The sequence below is a fragment of the Schistocerca gregaria genome, chromosome X (assembly GCF_023897955.1).
Source record: "Schistocerca gregaria isolate iqSchGreg1 chromosome X, iqSchGreg1.2, whole genome shotgun sequence".
NCBI lineage: Eukaryota > Metazoa > Arthropoda > Insecta > Orthoptera > Acrididae > Schistocerca > Schistocerca gregaria.
Window position 1 is genome coordinate 469393309 of NC_064931.1, and position 17717 is coordinate 469411025.

Genomic DNA, 17717 nt, shown 5'->3' on the forward strand with positions numbered 1-17717 from the left:
TGCTGATGCTGATGCGGTCAGTTGTCGCAATTGAGTGACTGAAGGAGAATACCAGATGACTTAGCCAAAATTTCTAGTTGGTGTGATGAATGGCAGCTGCCTCTAAATATGTAAAAATGTAAGTCGATATGGATAAGTAGGAACAATAAACCATTAATGTTTGGATAAAGCATTATTAGTGTCCTGCTTGACATAGTCACGTCGTTTAAACATCTGGGCGTAACGTTACAAAGCGACATGAAATGGAATGAGCATGTGAGAACTGTGCTAGGGAAGAGGAATGGTCGACTTCCGTTCGTCTGGAGTATGTTAGTAAAGAATGGTTCATCTGTAAAGGAAATCGCATATAGGGCGCTCGTGAGACCAATTCTTGAGTACTTCTCGAGTGTCTGGGATCTGTACCTGGTCAGTTTAAAGGAAGACATTCAAAGGGGGCTGCAGTTTTTTAGAACTTGTAAGTGTCACGGAGATGAATCAGGAACCGGAACGGGAATCCCAGGAGAGAAGGCGACATTCTTTTCGAGGTACACTAAAGAGAAAATTTAGAGAACTGGCAACTGAAGTTGACTGCCGAACGGTTCTACTGCCGCCAACATACATTTCACGTAAGGGCCATGAAGATAAAATACGAGAAATTAGGGCTCATACGGAGGCATATAGACAGTCGTTTTCCCCTCACTCTGTTTGCCAGTGAGTCAGGAAAGGAAATGGCTAGTAGTGGTACAGGGTACCCCTCGTCACGTGCCGTACGGTGGCTTGCGGAGTATCTATGTAGATGTAGATGTAGGTGTAGAATACTTTTCCGCGACTGTCATCAATGAGAGAGAGATTAGCGGAAATGATGCTAAGCTCGTCGGCAAAATACACTGCCTGACAAAAAAAGTGAAGCACCCAGAGCACATGGTCCGATGTCAATGTAACTTGGTACACGTACGCACCATCGGCGAGTATACATACTAATTTTCAGAAAAAAAAACTGAACACGTTGAACTACTAGAGATAGGACGTTCATATTCACAGGACATGCACATTAGTATGTTCTGCAGAAATGATTAGAATTTCAATCACCTTAGTATAGCATGTGTTCTGTTGCTTAGTAGGCACAAAGTCTGCCATGGACCATGACAACCTCTCCCTGAGTGATGGCATAGACGCGTATAAGGCACAAAAGGCGTCCTGTGATATAGGTGTCACACTGCACTTCACCTGGTTCCAAAGTTCCATCTGTGGCTGCTGGCATTGTGTCACAGCTTCGCACCCGTCGTTTCAGTGTATTCCACACGTTTTCGATTGGCAACAAGTCTGGTGATCCGGCGGGCCAGGGCAAAAGACTGACATTCTGTGATACCAAGAAGGTACGTGTTCGTTCAGCAGCATGTGGCTATGCTCTGTCTTGCTGAAAAATGGCGTCTGGAGCGTTGTGCAGAAAGACTGTGGCTCCGGGTCGCAGGATGTCATTCACGTATCTCGCACCGGTCAAATTGCCCTGGACACGCACCAGCTGTGATTTGTGGTTGTACCCAATAGCAGCTCACACCATAAGGCCTTGAGATGGCGCTTTATGTGTTGTGCGAATACAGTCACTGTGATGCCGCTGCCCCTGTCTGCAGAAAACCAAAATGCGGCCATCATTTTCAAAGAAACAGAATCTGGATTCGTGCGAAAACACTATCCGATGCCATTCGTTCCATACATCATTGTCGCCAAGCGTGTTTATGCACATTCGTCATAGGTAGGAGGAGAAGTGGATGTGCGCGCATAACACTTGCCGTAATAAAAGTCGACGGACCGTCACCCCTGATAGAGTACAACGATCTGAGCTGCCGTCTTAGATTGTTTGCAGATGATGCTACCGTTTATCGTCTACTAAAGTCTTCAAAAGTTCAAAACAAATTGCAAAACTATTTAGAAAAGATATCTGTAAGGTGCAAAAATTGGCAATTCACCATAAATAACGAGAAGTGTGAGGTTATCCACAAGAGCGCTAAAAGGAATCCTTTAAACTTCGGTTAAACGATGAATCAGTCAAATCTAAAGCCGTAAATTCGGCTAAATACCTAGAAATTAAGAATTTTTAGCATACTGCAGCCCTGCCAGCAACTGTGATAAACTAATATTTTTAAGAATCAGCCTCAGCTGCGCAAATCTTCTGGTCTTTACCAGGTTTCGGCTAAATTAATCTAGGCTGCTGCCAACCGACCGTGTGGTGAAGAGATGCCGGGGCTGGACTTCAGTTAAGTAGTTTTAATTCGACATGATACCACGGTACTATAGGTTTTAATTTTAATGTTGACTGTGCCTTACTATGGTATGTTATAGTAATTTTATATTTCTGAAGAAGGTTAGATTAATTTAGCAGAAACCTGGTAAAGACCAGAAAATTTGCGCAACTGAGACTGATTCTTCAAATATATATATTACCTAGAAATTACAATTACGAAAAGCTTAAATTTGAAAATACACATAGAAAATGCTGGGGGAAAGCGAATCAAAGTCTGCGTGTTATTGGCAGAACACTTAGAAGATGCAACAGATCTACTAAAGAGACTGCGTACAGTACGCTTGTACTATCCCCTTTGGAGTACTGCTGAGCGGTGTGGAATCCTTCCAAGATAGGATTAACGGAGTACATGGAGAAAGTTCAAAGAAGAGTAGCGTCTTTTGTATTATCGAGAAACAGGCGAGTGAATGTGACGGACATGGTACAGGATTTGGAGTGGACATCATTAAAACACAGGCGTTTTTCGTTGAGGCGAACTCTTCTCACGAAATTTCAATCTCCAACTTGTCCTCCGAATGCGAAAATATTTTGTTGACGCCGACCTACATAGGGAGAAACAGTCACCATAATAAAATAAGGGAAGTCAGAGCTAGCATTGAAAGCTGTGTGTTCCTTTTTCCCGCTCGCTGTTCGAGATTGGAATAATAGAGAATTATTATGAAGGTGGTTCGATGAACCCTCTGTCAGGCACTTAAGTGAGATTTGCAGAGTATCCATGTATGTGTAGATGTAGATGTGTTACACTGTCCCACTACTGCTCCAGAGCCGAGGAGGACGCAGATCTGTCCAGCAATGCAATTCTAATGAGGTGTCGATCATCTCGGGGATGGTCTCGGTGGTGCGACCTGACCCATCTCGTCGTGTTCTACGGCCTTCCGTGAACCATTGTGCACAAATCCATTGCACTGCCGAAACGCTTCGTCCCACACGATCAGCAATTTCCCGCATGAATGCATCACTTTTTCGCATGCCAATAACGGTCCCTCTTTCAAACTCTGATTTGACGGTACGGTTCGCGCGTACGTCTGCGAGGCATCCGGCACGTGTGCTTAAGTCACATTGATCCATTACTTTCGATTTATAGCGGAAACAAGAGCCGCAGCACATTTTACTGGCAGGTGATGCTGCGCCGCGATATAGATGTTGACCGCGAACCTGCTGGCCGACATGGTTCAAATACTAATCAGTTCTGCAGAACATACTAATGTACATGTTATATCAATATCGTTCAAGGTGTTCCTTTTTTTTAACATGAGTGTAGATATTTAGAGTAGCAGTTCTCTGGCATGGTTAGAACGGCCATAAAACTGCTTTAGCGTTTTTCGTGACTAGTGTTGTTACCAGGACTGGTTGGATGTGAACAGAGTCAAATGTTTCGTGATCACTCTGAATGACACGGAAGTGCTACGTTGAGATCACAAACGGGGCGAGTACGAGACTATTGTTCGGGCTGCATACTTCACAAATCAAGGCGCCGCTGAGAAATCAATGCTAGCGGACTTCCTTCCCTCCCGCTGGAGATCCGTGTGGCGAGTCTGAGAACTGTAGCAATGCAGTCGCTTCATATTTGACGACTCTTTGTCTCGTGAAGCATGCTGGAGCGTAAGGCTAGTCTCGACTTATTCCTAGTACTGTTAGTACCTAAGATGAGTACGTGATCTTTCTGCTGTAAAGTACTAGTGACGAGGTGAATTGACCGGGTTTCGGGATCAGATGGTCTTACACACTACTTAATCTAACTTAAACCATCTTACGCTAAGGACAACTTACACACCCATGCCCGAGGGAGGACTCGAAGTTCCGACGGGGGGGGGGGGGGGGGGGGAGGGGAGCCGCGCGAACCACGGCAAGGGGCCTTAGATTTCGCGGCTACCCCGCACGGCCTTTTAATAATTAATCACCATTTAGAAACTGCACAGCATCCTTAGTGTCATGTTTCAAGGTTCTGTCGTAACACACACGGCAACGCCTCGAAAGTGTGTATTTGTCAACGTAATTGTCAGATACTCTCTGAATATTTAAACAAGTTTTATCTACATAAATCTATGTATAAAAATAACAATGTTGATTGTAACCGGTCAGCCTTTGTGTTGATGTATTAGTTGCATCTGCCATTTAGGAAAGTCGGAAATTTTGTGACTTGAGAATGGGTATAAAGCCCCAGTCACGACTGTGTGAAATAAATTAACAGTAATTACATTTGAATGGCGGAAATTTTCTTTAAAACGGTTGCGTACGTAGCGGTTAGGCTATACTTGCGAACTAATGTACTCGCTCTCCTCTCTGAGCGAGACGAGTCGACATGTACCTGACAACAAACTCATGTGACTAGTGGACTGCGGCAGCGGTTCACGGGTCGCGTCTACGGGCACACGGAGATAGCGATTTCGGAGACGACGTCACAGGACGCGCTGGCGAGTTTACAGCGGGAATATGGAGCTCATTTCTGTTCTCTAGAGCCACGTATTCGTCTGATACAGGGCTATTAGCAGCTGCCAAAGTCTGAAAGAGCCTCATTGTGGATCCATATTTCGCCTGCTGGTCGAATCGTGCAATATCCAGATCGGAGGAGCTTTCAGATATGACAGTGGCTTGATGTTTGATTGCTTGACTCGTCGCCAAGGTTCCGGTCTACCGCGTGTGTCCAGCACAAAGGGATGGATGCTATATTGTGCACCAGGCACATCGTAACCCCTTCACGTCTTCGCCTGCCATCGGATAATATGCAATGGAATGGAACTTCGTGGCAGATTAAAACTGTGTGCCGGACCGAGACTCGAACTCGGGACCTTTGCCTTTCGAGGGCAAGTGCCCTACCGACTGAGCCACCCAAGCACGACTCACGACCCGTTCTCACAGCTTTAATTCCACCAGTACCTCGTCTCCTACCTTCCAAACTTCACAGAAGCTCTCCTGCGAAACTTGCAGAACTAACATTCCACTGTTCCAGCTTCTGTGAAATTTGGAAGGTAGGAGACGAGGTACTGCGGAATTAAAGCTGTGAGGACGGGTCGTGGGTCGTACTTGCGTAGCTCAGTCGGTAGAGCACTTACCCGCGAAAGGCAAAGGTCTCGAGTTGGAGTCTCGGTTCGGTACACGGTTTTTATCTGCCAGGAAGTTTCAGATCAGCGCACACTCCGGTGCAGAGTGGAAATTTCATTATTTGATGGACTCCATGCAACATTCTGAGTCATCTCACTCCTTTACCCAGACACCGCTAGCATCCGAATTAGGAAATTACAGGCTCGTGCGAAGGCTGTTGTTAACGCCACAACACAAACACTGCGTTTGGAGAAGTGCAATGACTGGAAAGCATGAACTGTTGTTAAGTGGCGTCGCATTGTGTTCAGCTACGACTGGCGGTTCTGCACTACCACAGATGACCATCGTCGGCGAGTATAGCGGCGGCTTTGGGGGAGGTATCTACTCCCAATGTTTTGGAGAGGTACAGCGGGTGAATGTGACTTCAGGTCAAGGCTGGCTGTGACTGAAGGAATTCTGACGGCACAACGACACGACCCGGGCATCCTACGTCCGCACGTGTTACCTCCATGCGGTAGTATCATGATTTTATTTTTCAATAGGAAAATGCTAGTTCAAACATGGAAATGCCTCTGTGAACTGTTTTCGTAACGTTGAGGTACTCCTGTGACCATGAAAATCCCCAGATCTGTTTCCGATAAAATATGTATCAACCACTTCCCAGTGCCAGTATTAAAGATATCCATGACCAGCTACAACAGTTGTGGGCCGACTTGCTACAGTAGAGGATACAACGGCTTGTGACACCTATCCCACCTGAATCAGTTCATGCATCCAGTCCAGAGTGGTTGCAACATCATACTGATATGTGGGATCATATTGCCAAGTTCTTCATAATTTTTATTCAATTTTTAATCTCTGAAATAACGTCACATATCCTCTGAACTCGTAAAGTTTCATTTCACTTCCTCCTACGCTTCTGGATTGTTCACATTTTTGTCAGGAATTGTATAAGTCACTTATTTATAAGAACCCACTAATCGCTTTGCACCGCTGTAGATGATATATGGTTGGTAACAGGCGGCTGTGTGATCCTCCACCCCTGATGAAACTCGTGGCAGTGGAGCGATGTGTATGTGTCAGTCGGCTGCGTAGATTCAGCGGGGCAAGTTAGGTCGACGTGACAGAATGGCAGAAAGGCTCTGTCGCGACTGGACGTGCCCAAGATCACACCCTGAAATAAATTGTTCGATTTGTCCGTGTATCAACGTGGACGGTCTTACATGTCTAAAGGTGCAGTGTACCACTCGCAGCCAAGTAACAGTGTGTAGAAACAACGGTCGCGAAATTTTCAGACGGACAGGGATCGGAAAAAGAAAATCTATTTCAAACCCGACAGGAATAGCTACTGTCACTTAAAACAGGTCCATCTCAACCTGTATCAGAGCGAACATTGTGAAGAAAACTGCATGCAAAGGAAATACTGTATTGGATACCTCTCAATGTGCCATTTCTCACGGCGGAGCATCAAGTTGCACGTCTTCAGTAGACCAGATGACACAGAAACGAGACGGTAGCTGACGCAGGGCGTGTAGTGCGGTACGAATAGTCGCGATATTGATTCCTTTCAAAGGTTGCAACAAGTCCAGTGCACAAACTGCCGAGTGAGCTATTTAAACCCCAGTGTGGGTAGAATGTAATACCAGCCGAAAGTGATTTTGTGATTGTTTGGTGATGCTTCACGAAACATGAATTGAGTCCACCCATTTATGTAGTCGTGAACATGAACGACGACGTTTATTTCAACATTCTCGGTGACCAAGTATTGCACTTGAAGAAAATGCTGTGGAAACTCCCATCTTCCAAAATGACGCAACCCGTGTGATGAACATTCAGGCACCATATCGCACCTCAACTGGCTTGCTAAACCCCCTCTTAATCTCAAAGAATATGTGTGTAACTATTGGGGACAGCCGATGAAACGTATCAGTTCCAGTAATTTGGTACACAAACAGCTGCTAGCATGAGTTTCTTAGAAGTAGATACCTTAGGGGTTGCGAAGCAACTTAAATCGCTTGATACGGGCAGGTCTTCAGGTTCAGATTGTATACCGATCAGGTTCCCTTCAGATTACGCTGATACAATAGCTCCCTACTTAGCAATCATATACAACCGCTCGCTCACCGATAGATCTGTACCTACAGAATGGAAAATTGCGCAGGTCGCACCAGTGTTTAAGAAGGGGAGTAGGAGTAATCCATTGAACTACAGACCTATATCGTTGACGTCGGTTTGCAGTAGGGTTTTGGAGCATATACTGTATTCAAACATTATGAATCACCCCGAAGGGAAAGATCTATTGGTACGTAATCAGCATGGTTTCAGAAAACATCGTTCTTGTGCAACACAGCTAGCTCTTTATTCGCACGAAGTAATGGCCGCTATCGACAGGGGATCTCAAGTTGATTCCGTATTTCGAGATTTCCGGAAAGCTTTTGACACCGTTCCTCACAAGCGATTTCTAATGAAGCTGCGGGCCTACGGGGTATCGTCTCAGTTGTGCGACTGGATTCGTGATTTCATGTCAGGAAGGTCGCAGTTCGTAGTAATAGACGGCAAATCATGGAGTAAAACTGAAGTGATATTAGGTGTTCCCCAGGGAAGCGTCCTGGGACCTCTGCTGTTCCTGATCTATATAAATGACCTAAATGGCAATCTGAGCAGTTCTCTTAGGTTGTTCGCAGATGATGCTGTAATTTACCATCTAGTAAGGTCATCCGAAGACCAGTATCAGTTGCAAAGCGATTTAGAAAAGATTGCATGTATGGTGTGGCAGGTGGCAATTGACGCTAAATAACGAAAAGTGTGAGGTGGTCCACATGAGTTCCAATAAATAGTACAATTCTCAGGGCTGTCAATTCAACTAAGTACCTGGGTGTTAAATTTACGAACAACTTCAGTTGGAAAGACCACATAGATAAAATTGTGGGGAAGGCGAGCCAAAGGTTGCGTTTCATTGGCAGGACACTTAGAAGCTTCAACAAATCCACTAAAGAGACAGCTTACACTACACTCGTTCGTCCTCTGTTAGAATATTGCTGCGCGGTGTGGGATCCTTACCATGTGAGATTGACGGAGGACATCGAAAGGGTGCAAAAAAGGGCAGCTCGTTTTGTATTATCACGTAATAGGGGAGAGAGTGTGGCAGATATGATACGCGAGTTGGGATGGAAGTCATTAAAGCAAAGACGTTTTTCGTCGCGGCGAGATCTATTTACGAAATTTCAGTTGCCAACTTTCACTTCCGAATGCGAAAATATTTTGTTGAGCCCAACCTACATAGGTAGGAATGATCATCAAAATAAAATAAGAGAAATCAGAGCTCGAACAGAAAGGTTTAGGTGTTCGTTTTTCCCGCGCGCTGTTTGGGAGTGGAATGGTAGAGAGATAGTATGATTGTGGTTCGATGAACCCTCTGCCAAGCACTTAAATGTGAATTGCAGAGTAATCATGTAGATGTACAGGGTCTGATCATCAGTAAGTTGTTTCAGCTTGATTTGGTATACCTGAGGAAACTTGGGGCTCTCGTCCACACCGAACCGAGGTCTTTACACTGAGGTGACAAAAGACATGCGATAGCGATATGCACGTATACAGACGGCCTCCACTTAAGAGCAGCGGCGTTTGCGTAGAGTTATCAGTGCTAACAAACAAGCGACACTGCATGAAATAACCGTGTAAATCAATGTGGAACGTACGACGAACTTATCCGTTAGGGCAGTGCGACGAAATGTGGCGGTAACAGGCTATGGCAGCAGACGACCGACGCTAGTGCCTTTGCTAACACCACGACATCACCTACAGCGCCACTTCTGGGCTCGTGACCATATAGATTGGACCATGGGCGACTGGAAAACCGTTGTCTCGTCAGATGAGTCCCGATTTCAGTTAGTAAGAGATGATGGTAGGTTTCGAGTGTTACCGAGACCCCACGAAGCCATGGGCCCAAGTTGTCAAAAAGGCACTGTGCAAGCTGATGGTGGCTCCATAATGGTGTGGGCTGTGTTTACATGAAACGGAATGGGTCCTCTTGTCCAACTAAACCGATTGCTGACTGTAAATGGTTATGTTCGACTACTTGGAGATCATTTGCAGCCATTCACTGACTTAATGTTCCCAAACAACGATGAAATTTTTATGGATGACAATGCGCCATATCACCGGCCCACACCTTTGGTTTGAAGAACATTCTGAACAATTCGAGCAAATGATTTGGCCACATAGATGGCCCGAAATGAATCCCATCGAACATTTATGGCTCATAATCGAGGGGTCAGTTCGTGCACAGCATCCTGCACCGGAAACATTTTTGCAATTATGTACGGCTACAGAGGGAGAATGGCTCAGTATTTCTGCATGGGACTTCCAGTGACGTGTTGAGCCCATGCCACGTGGAGCTGCTGCACTACGTCGGGAAAAAGGAGATCTGACACGGTATTAGGAAGTAGTCCACGAATTTTGTTACCTTCGTGTATAGCGCCGTACCAACATTAACTCAATATAACGCGAGGTCCGATTTCATGATAAATTAAATCTTGCACCCTCTGCGAACAGCATGGCAGTAACTGCTGTGTCCATACCAATATTCTCACAATACTGTACACGACGCTCATTTCTCGTGCAACTAATCGACTGCTTATCGAATGAGACTTACCCACATGAGCAGGAACCTCTTATTCCAAGGCAGGGAGTCTATACAGTTCATTGTGCTTTATGGACATTTTGTGATATCACTTGTACTGCTTTTTTCAGATGCTGGAATGATTATCGAAAGATAATGCGCGTCGATGTCTCCTCTAAGAGAGATGATACGATAGATGAAAATCGTGTCTCCTAATTCCCTATTCGTGTAAACCTGAATTTCACCAGGGATAAGCGACTGTACATTTCGACTTTTGCATCGGTACTGAACATGACAGCGTACGTCAGTGGTGTTTCCTGTCCAGCCTCTAAGTACGCTTATTTGTTGTCGATTTGGCCTAACCCACAATTTTAACAGTTACGTACCCAATTAATCAGTTTATTACTTTCTAATAGCTGCCGTTTGGCTGCGGCGTAGACTCTTGGTGCGTATTTCAGTTAAAATTACTCGAGGTGAAAACGGGCCTAGATTGTAACTGAATTCCTATGAGAGTTTTTCATTAAAAATATGCAGTGGAATTAGCTCTTTTTCTATCTCAAATTTATCAAAAGACCTTCTTGCAAGCAGGTCACGAGTGGCTTATGTACAGAATTGCAAACCAACGTCCATATTGTGCAGGGCCCTGGAATATGTTCTCTGTTCGAAAGTTGTGTACTTCCTCGTGAAAAAGAATATACTCTCAGTGTATCAGCTTGTGTTACACCACCATCACCAGTGTGAAACACAGCTCACGTTTCTCGCGCACAATATGTTTTTAATTAATAGACAAAACCGAGTATGTAGTACGTCAGGCATGTTTCCGAAAAGCAACACCGTACCGCACTCTCATTTGATAACCAAGATACGATCCTACGAAGTATAATTTCAAATATACGTTGACTCGAAGAATCTTTGACAGAACCCAATACGTAACATTTAAATTTCAATAGAACCGACAGTAACTTGTGAGATGCCGAAAGGGAGCGTAAAAGAACAGATAATGATCGCAATATACATAAAAGATTTATCAGATAGTTTCAGTAGCACTCTCGGGTTGTTCACTGATAGTATCGATATCCCTTGAAACGTTTCGTCGCTGTTAGTTGTAATGAAATATAGACAGTATTTCAAACCCTACATTCGAGTAATACAATGAAGAAAATCTGGAACCGCAGAGCATTGCCTCTCACAGTTACAGATAATGAATTACAACAGTATAAATGTCCTGGCGCAAACTGCAGGCTATTGGAACTGTGTCAATAAAAGAATCGATTGAAATACGAATATACGACAAATTCATCAACCGCGACTGCGGCTACAACCTTAGCACGGACTGGGAACCCGCACTTCGGTTAATTAAAAATCGAAGAGAGATGCCTTGCAACAACAACGAACTGGCTTCTGATGCGGGTACAACACTAACGGATACGATGACCAGTGAACACGTCCCCGGGCGAGATCCGGGAGATAAAAAGCCACGCGCATCTCATGATGTAACGTGGTTGTTTGCTGAAATGTAGTCATGTTAAACAGAGATTCGGCGGTACGACCGATAAACAGAAAGTCAGACAATATATTTGCAGGATTTTGCAGGTAGACATTAAAAGTTCTTTGTAATTTCATTTTAGTGAACATAACTCATTCGGGCACAACAGATAAACTCTTAATTGCGAGGGTGGAGCGCTTATTTATTAAATATTGTCCCACTATAGTATCTCTAGTGCAGAGTTGTCTACAAAAAGATGACTAATGGTTAGGGGAGAGACATTCACTTCTAGCAAACACGCTACTGTCAATCACAGTGACGTACTTATAAAATTTATTTATAATGCACGCGATGTACTTGGCGCTTTTCTACCTTCGACTGGTACTTACTTACAATATACTGTAGATAACTGCTGGCCATTAAAGTTGCAGTACCACCAAGACAAACGTCAAATTAGAGTGAAGACCATTGAATGCTTGGATGGGGAAGAGGGTAGTATTTCAACGCAACCTCACAAAGTAGGCAGAAGTAACGTTATCTACACGTTGTATACCAGATGTCTATCCTATGGGTCGTCAGGTGCATTTTTCCTGGTGTTTCAACAGATATTTGCAATTTATTTTCTGTGGGATGTAGCCAGAGCTAGCTCCAAGAAATCCTTCTTATCATGTCTTTCACACGACGTACAGAATCGATGAAAAGTGTGGGATTGTTTCCTATTACAACCTAAATTATTTTTGAAAGTGAAATTTTACGCTCGCATTCGATAGAACGGTTCCAAATTACTCAAGTGCGTTAATCGTTTTATCGATATGTATTAATATGAGTAGTAAAACCCGTAGAAGGAACAGTACTCCAACAACGCCTGAGCAGCGCTTCTGTGTGGCGGTAGCAGGCAGCTTGGGCCAGGGCTCTGGTGTCGCTGATGGAGCAGTTGTTATTCTTCATGTTTTACTGTCCCTGTTAAAACACACTGATAAAATGAATATCGCACTAGACTATTTTGGAACCACTCTGTAGAATGGGCACATAAAAATCCACTTTAAAAACCATTTTGTTTGTAATATGAAACAAACCGACGCTTTCCGATGACGCTGGACGCCGTATGAAAGATACGATGAGCAAGATTTCTCTGGGCTGACGCCAGCTAAACTCTTCATAGAATAAATTGCAAATAACTGCCGAAACACCAGAGAAAATGCGCCTGACGGCTCTTCGGAAGAAAACCGTGTGTAAGAAAAGATTACGCATAGGAATATTAGTTGTTTCTAAGAAAGCGAAAATTCTAGGAGCACGTGTCGGAATTCGTTAGCGGCAGGATCGAGGCCTATCGAGACAGCGTTTTATTGTTCCACAGCATTGCTGCTCACGTCGGTCGGGATCGCACAACTGTCATTCCAGTACGAATTGACAGGTTCATGAGGACGCGTTCTCAGTGCCATGCATGATCTTTGTATAACCACGCGACTAGTGCTTGAGAGGACAGAAATATTGACTGCTCGATAGTGCTGGACCGTACTGCAACGTTACGTACCTTGAGGCAGAAAATGGGTTTATTTGCAGCAAGACAAGTGTTCTCGCGGACTGTGCTGCTCCGTCCGGAGCACCGCGTACTATCAGCAGGGCGACCACTTTTGAGGCTTCCTCTGACGTGGTCAGTGATAACACTGGACACAGGAGTGTCTCCACGTCGTCTTTACAAACGATTCTCGGTTCCGCGTAGAGAATCACAATGGACGTACCGTACGTGGTTGTTCTGAGTGCATTAGATGTTGCCAGATTACATTTGTCATAGTCGAATGGACTCAACACGATCATACCTGGTTTTCATAGACGGTAATTCGGACGGCGGTCATTACATTTATAACGTGTTAAAGCCTGTGACTGTGCCTTGGTTTCGAGGCGTCTGTAACATCATCTTTCAACAAGTTAACGCAAGTTCGCATTTTTTCCGTGCTATCATAACCTACCTCGACACAGAGTCTTCGACTGCTGTCCTGGCAAGAACGGTCCCCAGATCTTTTACCTACTGAAAACATCACGCCATGTGCTGCCGAGAGATTACCACTCCACCAGTTGCCAACCACTACGTTTGATGAACACTGGTACAAAGTTGAAAAACCATGGATTGACGTACCCCTACTGTCATCCAAGCTCAGTTCGACTCAGTGCCCAGCCGGGTTAGAGCCATTGCTGCTGCCAGAGGTGGTAAATCTGCGTACTGACTTCATCGCCCTATAAATTCCCAAATCACCGACTAATTAATTCTTATATTCCTCCTGTCCTCCTTCTTGGTGTTACATCGCTATTTAAATGAGCAACAGTATATATGCAAGTTTATACATACTAACCTTAAATTATTTGCTTTCGGCCTGAGGAATGTATGCGCCTAAGAGGGTGTAAAGAGAGTTGAAATGGTAAGGGGGAAGTTGGGTTGGTCTTGGAAGATACTATTGTACCGGTTCATACTAGATAACTGGCAGAAAGCATGAAGGACCTCACATTACTTATAATTCATCTGTTACACAGTGTATACCTGGCAATAGTGCATAAAAAAACAAGATATTCACTTTAAATTTCATACAATTATGGACAGCCAATATTAGCGTAATCAACACATTTCTTTTACGTATGTTCTATCTTTGCTGTTCTATCGTGTATGGACTTCGTTTTATTTAGAAATAAAAGTACGGAAGTAACTATAACCATAATAAACCAAATCTCAGTCTCTTGTCTGAAATATATTTTCGCTGCGGAAATCTTATAATCCATTTCACATTTTATGGTACTATTTGTTGTCCTGCATTCCGTGTTTTGTAGAGCCCAAGTCCGTTGCGTTACAGTGTTTCTACCTGTGTTCATGTTTGCGTGACTGCCCGTCGTCTAGCATGAAGCAGTACAACAGTATCTTCCAACACCAAACCCCTTCCCCCTACCGTTACAACGTATAGAATTTCTTAGAAGTTCAGAAGGAGTGTTATCTGACATTAGTTTGATTGCCTTGCTGTGTCAATATCATCAACTCAGATATTTCAGTCGGACCAGGGGAAAAGCTCTTTCAAGTCAAGCGTGTACCTGTGCTGAGAAGAAACTGTGGCCTGTTGTGCTTCGTTAGCGAGCAATTTGAGTTATTCGTGTACTTTAAACGAATGTAAATTGGAAAGCCATGTTTAACAATTTACAAACCACATTAGTCTCATTCAGGAAACAGGATGCAAAATAGTAAGTAAGAAGAAAAAAATAGTAAGAAAGAAATGTGTCTGCAGCACACCACACCACACTTCAATTCATACCAAGAAAACATCATTGTTCTTCCAAGCCTGCGCTCGGTAGAGACATAAAATACGACATCTCTTGGTTTTTAGAATGGCATACTTCGTTTAAGGACAATTTCCACATTCCAGAAATTTCTTGTAATCTATCCCTCCCCTACAGAAGACATATTCATCCAACATAATCAAATAATTTTCTTTTTCAGTGTCATGGCCTGTTTTTATTTTTTTTTTTTTTCAGTAACATGTGCTTGTGTGTTTCCAGCTGTTTGGTGTAACCCCAAACATCGCATGAACAAAGTGGAACCGAGCAACTGCATCGAGCAACACCCAAAAATTCCGGCAACCTCAGAGCCTTGCTACGCTGACTGTACGTATAACTGCGTGGTCTCCGAGTGGTCAGAATGGACTCCGTGCACTCACAGCTGCCTGAAAAGCAAGAGGACACGCGAACTGATTGGTAACAATGCGAAACTTAAAACATATTTTTATGCAAAAATAACGAAAACTATGGTGTAATGTAATGTCTGTAGAAACATTTTAAGTGCATTGTAGTTTTTCACATATTACGCTGGAAATCACTTAAGTAATTATTACACGCATATATTACATTCTTTGCGATACTGATAATCAGCATATATAAATATTTCATAGTCATAAAGGTCATCTATTCTGTATTTCAATCTCCACGTCCCGATATTAATTCCTTAAACAGGACACCTCGGTTCTGACGCCTCCTAGTCTCCGCTGAAATTAGTACGGCCCCCGGGGAAAAGGGAAGCCTTCTTGGTTCGGCATAAACTCACACTTGGTATGGCCTAACTGGTCAGTCGGGACGTACTTACACACACATCTTGAGAAATACTGCTTTGGTTGACAGATACAGGGGCTGGACAAAATATAGAGCCAGCACGGTAAACGCCTACTTGGACATAAATGAAGATGCTAACCAATCCTGCAGGATGCGCTGCTGTACCTGACCACGAACGGCATCTGTGCAATGTCGTCAATACGTTGCAAGTATCAGTGGTGGTCAAAAGAGTGTTCTATGTAATACCAAGTGTGTTATGTCGGAACTCAGTGAATTTCAACATGGACAAACTGTTGGTGCATGTTTGGTGGACGCTTCCGTAACCAAGGTAGCCAAAGTGTTTGATGTTTGAGGAGGCACCGTGTAGAAGATTTATACAGCATACAGGGAAAGCGGAAAAACAACATCCGCTAAGTAACAACGCGGAGGAAAGTTTCTGTTGAGTGATCGTGATGGATGGTCGTTGAAGAGGATTGTGATGAAAAATAAAGAGGCCGACAGCGGCACAAGTCACTGCAGAACTGAATGTCCCATTCGTAAACCCTGTCAACACCAAAACAACATGAGTGGAGCTCCATAAGCAGGGAACTGTAGGGTGAGCCGTAATTCCAAAACCACGCATTAGCAATGAAATTCCCAGAACAGGAAAACATTGCGCCGACGCTATAAAACCTAGAATTTGGAGCAATGGAAGAATGTCCTTTAGTCGGATGACTCTCTTTTCACACTGTTTCCCAATTCTGTTCCAGTTTCTGGTCCCACGAGTGAAACATGACGGAGGGTCTATGGTGATTTGAGCATATCGCTGTATTCCATGGGCCCCAGAGTTACTTTGCCAGGTCTCACTACTACCAAGGATTATATGAAAATTTTGGTTGATGAGGTACATCCCACAGTGCAATGTTTGTACTCCAGTGGTGATGCTGTATTCCAAGATGACACGGTCCTGTTCACACAGCTCGAATCGCCCCGGACTGGTTTTGTGACCACAAGGGTGAATTATCACATCTCCCGTGGTCACCAAAGTCACCACATCTCAATATTATTGAGACTTTGTGGTCTACTTCGGAGAGAAAGGTGCGCGATCGCTATCCACGCCCATCATGGGTACCTGAACGTGCCACTGTTTTTCAGGAAGAATGGTATCATATTCGCTTAGAAACCATACAGCACCTGTGTTTATCCATTCCGAGACAAGTGAAAACCGTTTTGAATGCTAGCCTTTCCTACGCTGTATTACACATGATAATGTATTGCGTTTTTGATATTTCCATATTTTTGTCCACCCCTGTACCTGCCTACCACACGATAGAGAACACAAATCCAGTAGAAACCATGCCTCTACTGTATTCAGCTTTAGATCGTGACACTAATGCACTCAAATAAAATGGTTTAGATTAATTCATGTCTAACGACGTTGCTGACGGAAAGACGTCTCCCGTGATAGTGTACAGTCCCAGCCACCTAGAGTGACTATCTAAACAAGATATAAGAAGAGCCACCTGTCACTTGCCTACTTCACTTTATTTTCTGTAACTTTCATTCGAGACAATGCAGTTGAATTTACAACACGTATAGACAAATGTACATTTCTCTCCGTGGTTCACTGAAAAAATAAATATTCGTCATTCTGAAGCTTTGGGCTGCATTTTTCTTTCTTACACAATCTCCAAGACAAAACCGATTTTCTGAGTCGTCGTTAATGACGAACCAGTTTACCAACGACTGTAGAGTACGTAATCTCCCAGCCGTTTTCCTAGAATCCGTATGATGAGACCTTGAATCGATACTATAAGAAAACTCCCCCATATGGAAGTTTGATTGGATCAGACAACAAATCTTCTCAGGCTTAGAGAGCAGTCTGAATCGCGTCCCAGTTTTCATTCGAAGAGAGCAACTTTCGCTAGAAGTGAATATTGTTTCTGCTTTCTCTTAAGGGTACAGTATGTGCAAATCGACATAGGACTTTCAACTCATCCCTTTATCAAAGGCTCGCACACAAATCCCAGACGTCATACAAGTTCATATCTGTCGACATCTTCAGTGTAGGAAGCCTGGTCATCAGAAGCCTCTGTGACTACGTAGGTTTGCCTTGTGTAATAAAAACTTTTTCTGTTCTTGTCAGGCTTACTACCGATTCTTCCTTTCAACAAAACACCGTATTCCAGCGGTTCACGTGACACCATTACGAGATTTGACGCTGT

The 17717-nt window shown here is 43.8% G+C and overlaps 1 protein-coding gene and 1 non-coding gene across 11 annotated transcripts in view; one reads left to right on the forward strand and one right to left on the reverse strand.

Annotated features, from left to right (window-relative positions):
* Positions 1–17717, forward strand: part of LOC126297914 (thrombospondin type-1 domain-containing protein 7A-like) — a 1219654-nt gene that overhangs the window by 1022679 nt on the left and 179258 nt on the right. For all 10 annotated transcript variants that reach the window (XM_049989225.1, XM_049989222.1, XM_049989223.1 and 7 more), the window contains one exon: positions 14968–15162. In XM_049989225.1, coding sequence (XP_049845182.1) covers positions 14968–15162 — 195 coding nt within the window. The remainder of the gene's footprint in view (positions 1–14967; positions 15163–17717) is intronic.
* On the reverse strand, positions 5043–5117 carry Trnas-cga (transfer RNA serine (anticodon CGA)). Its single transcript has one exon. It is a non-coding gene; the product is annotated as a tRNA-Ser (tRNA).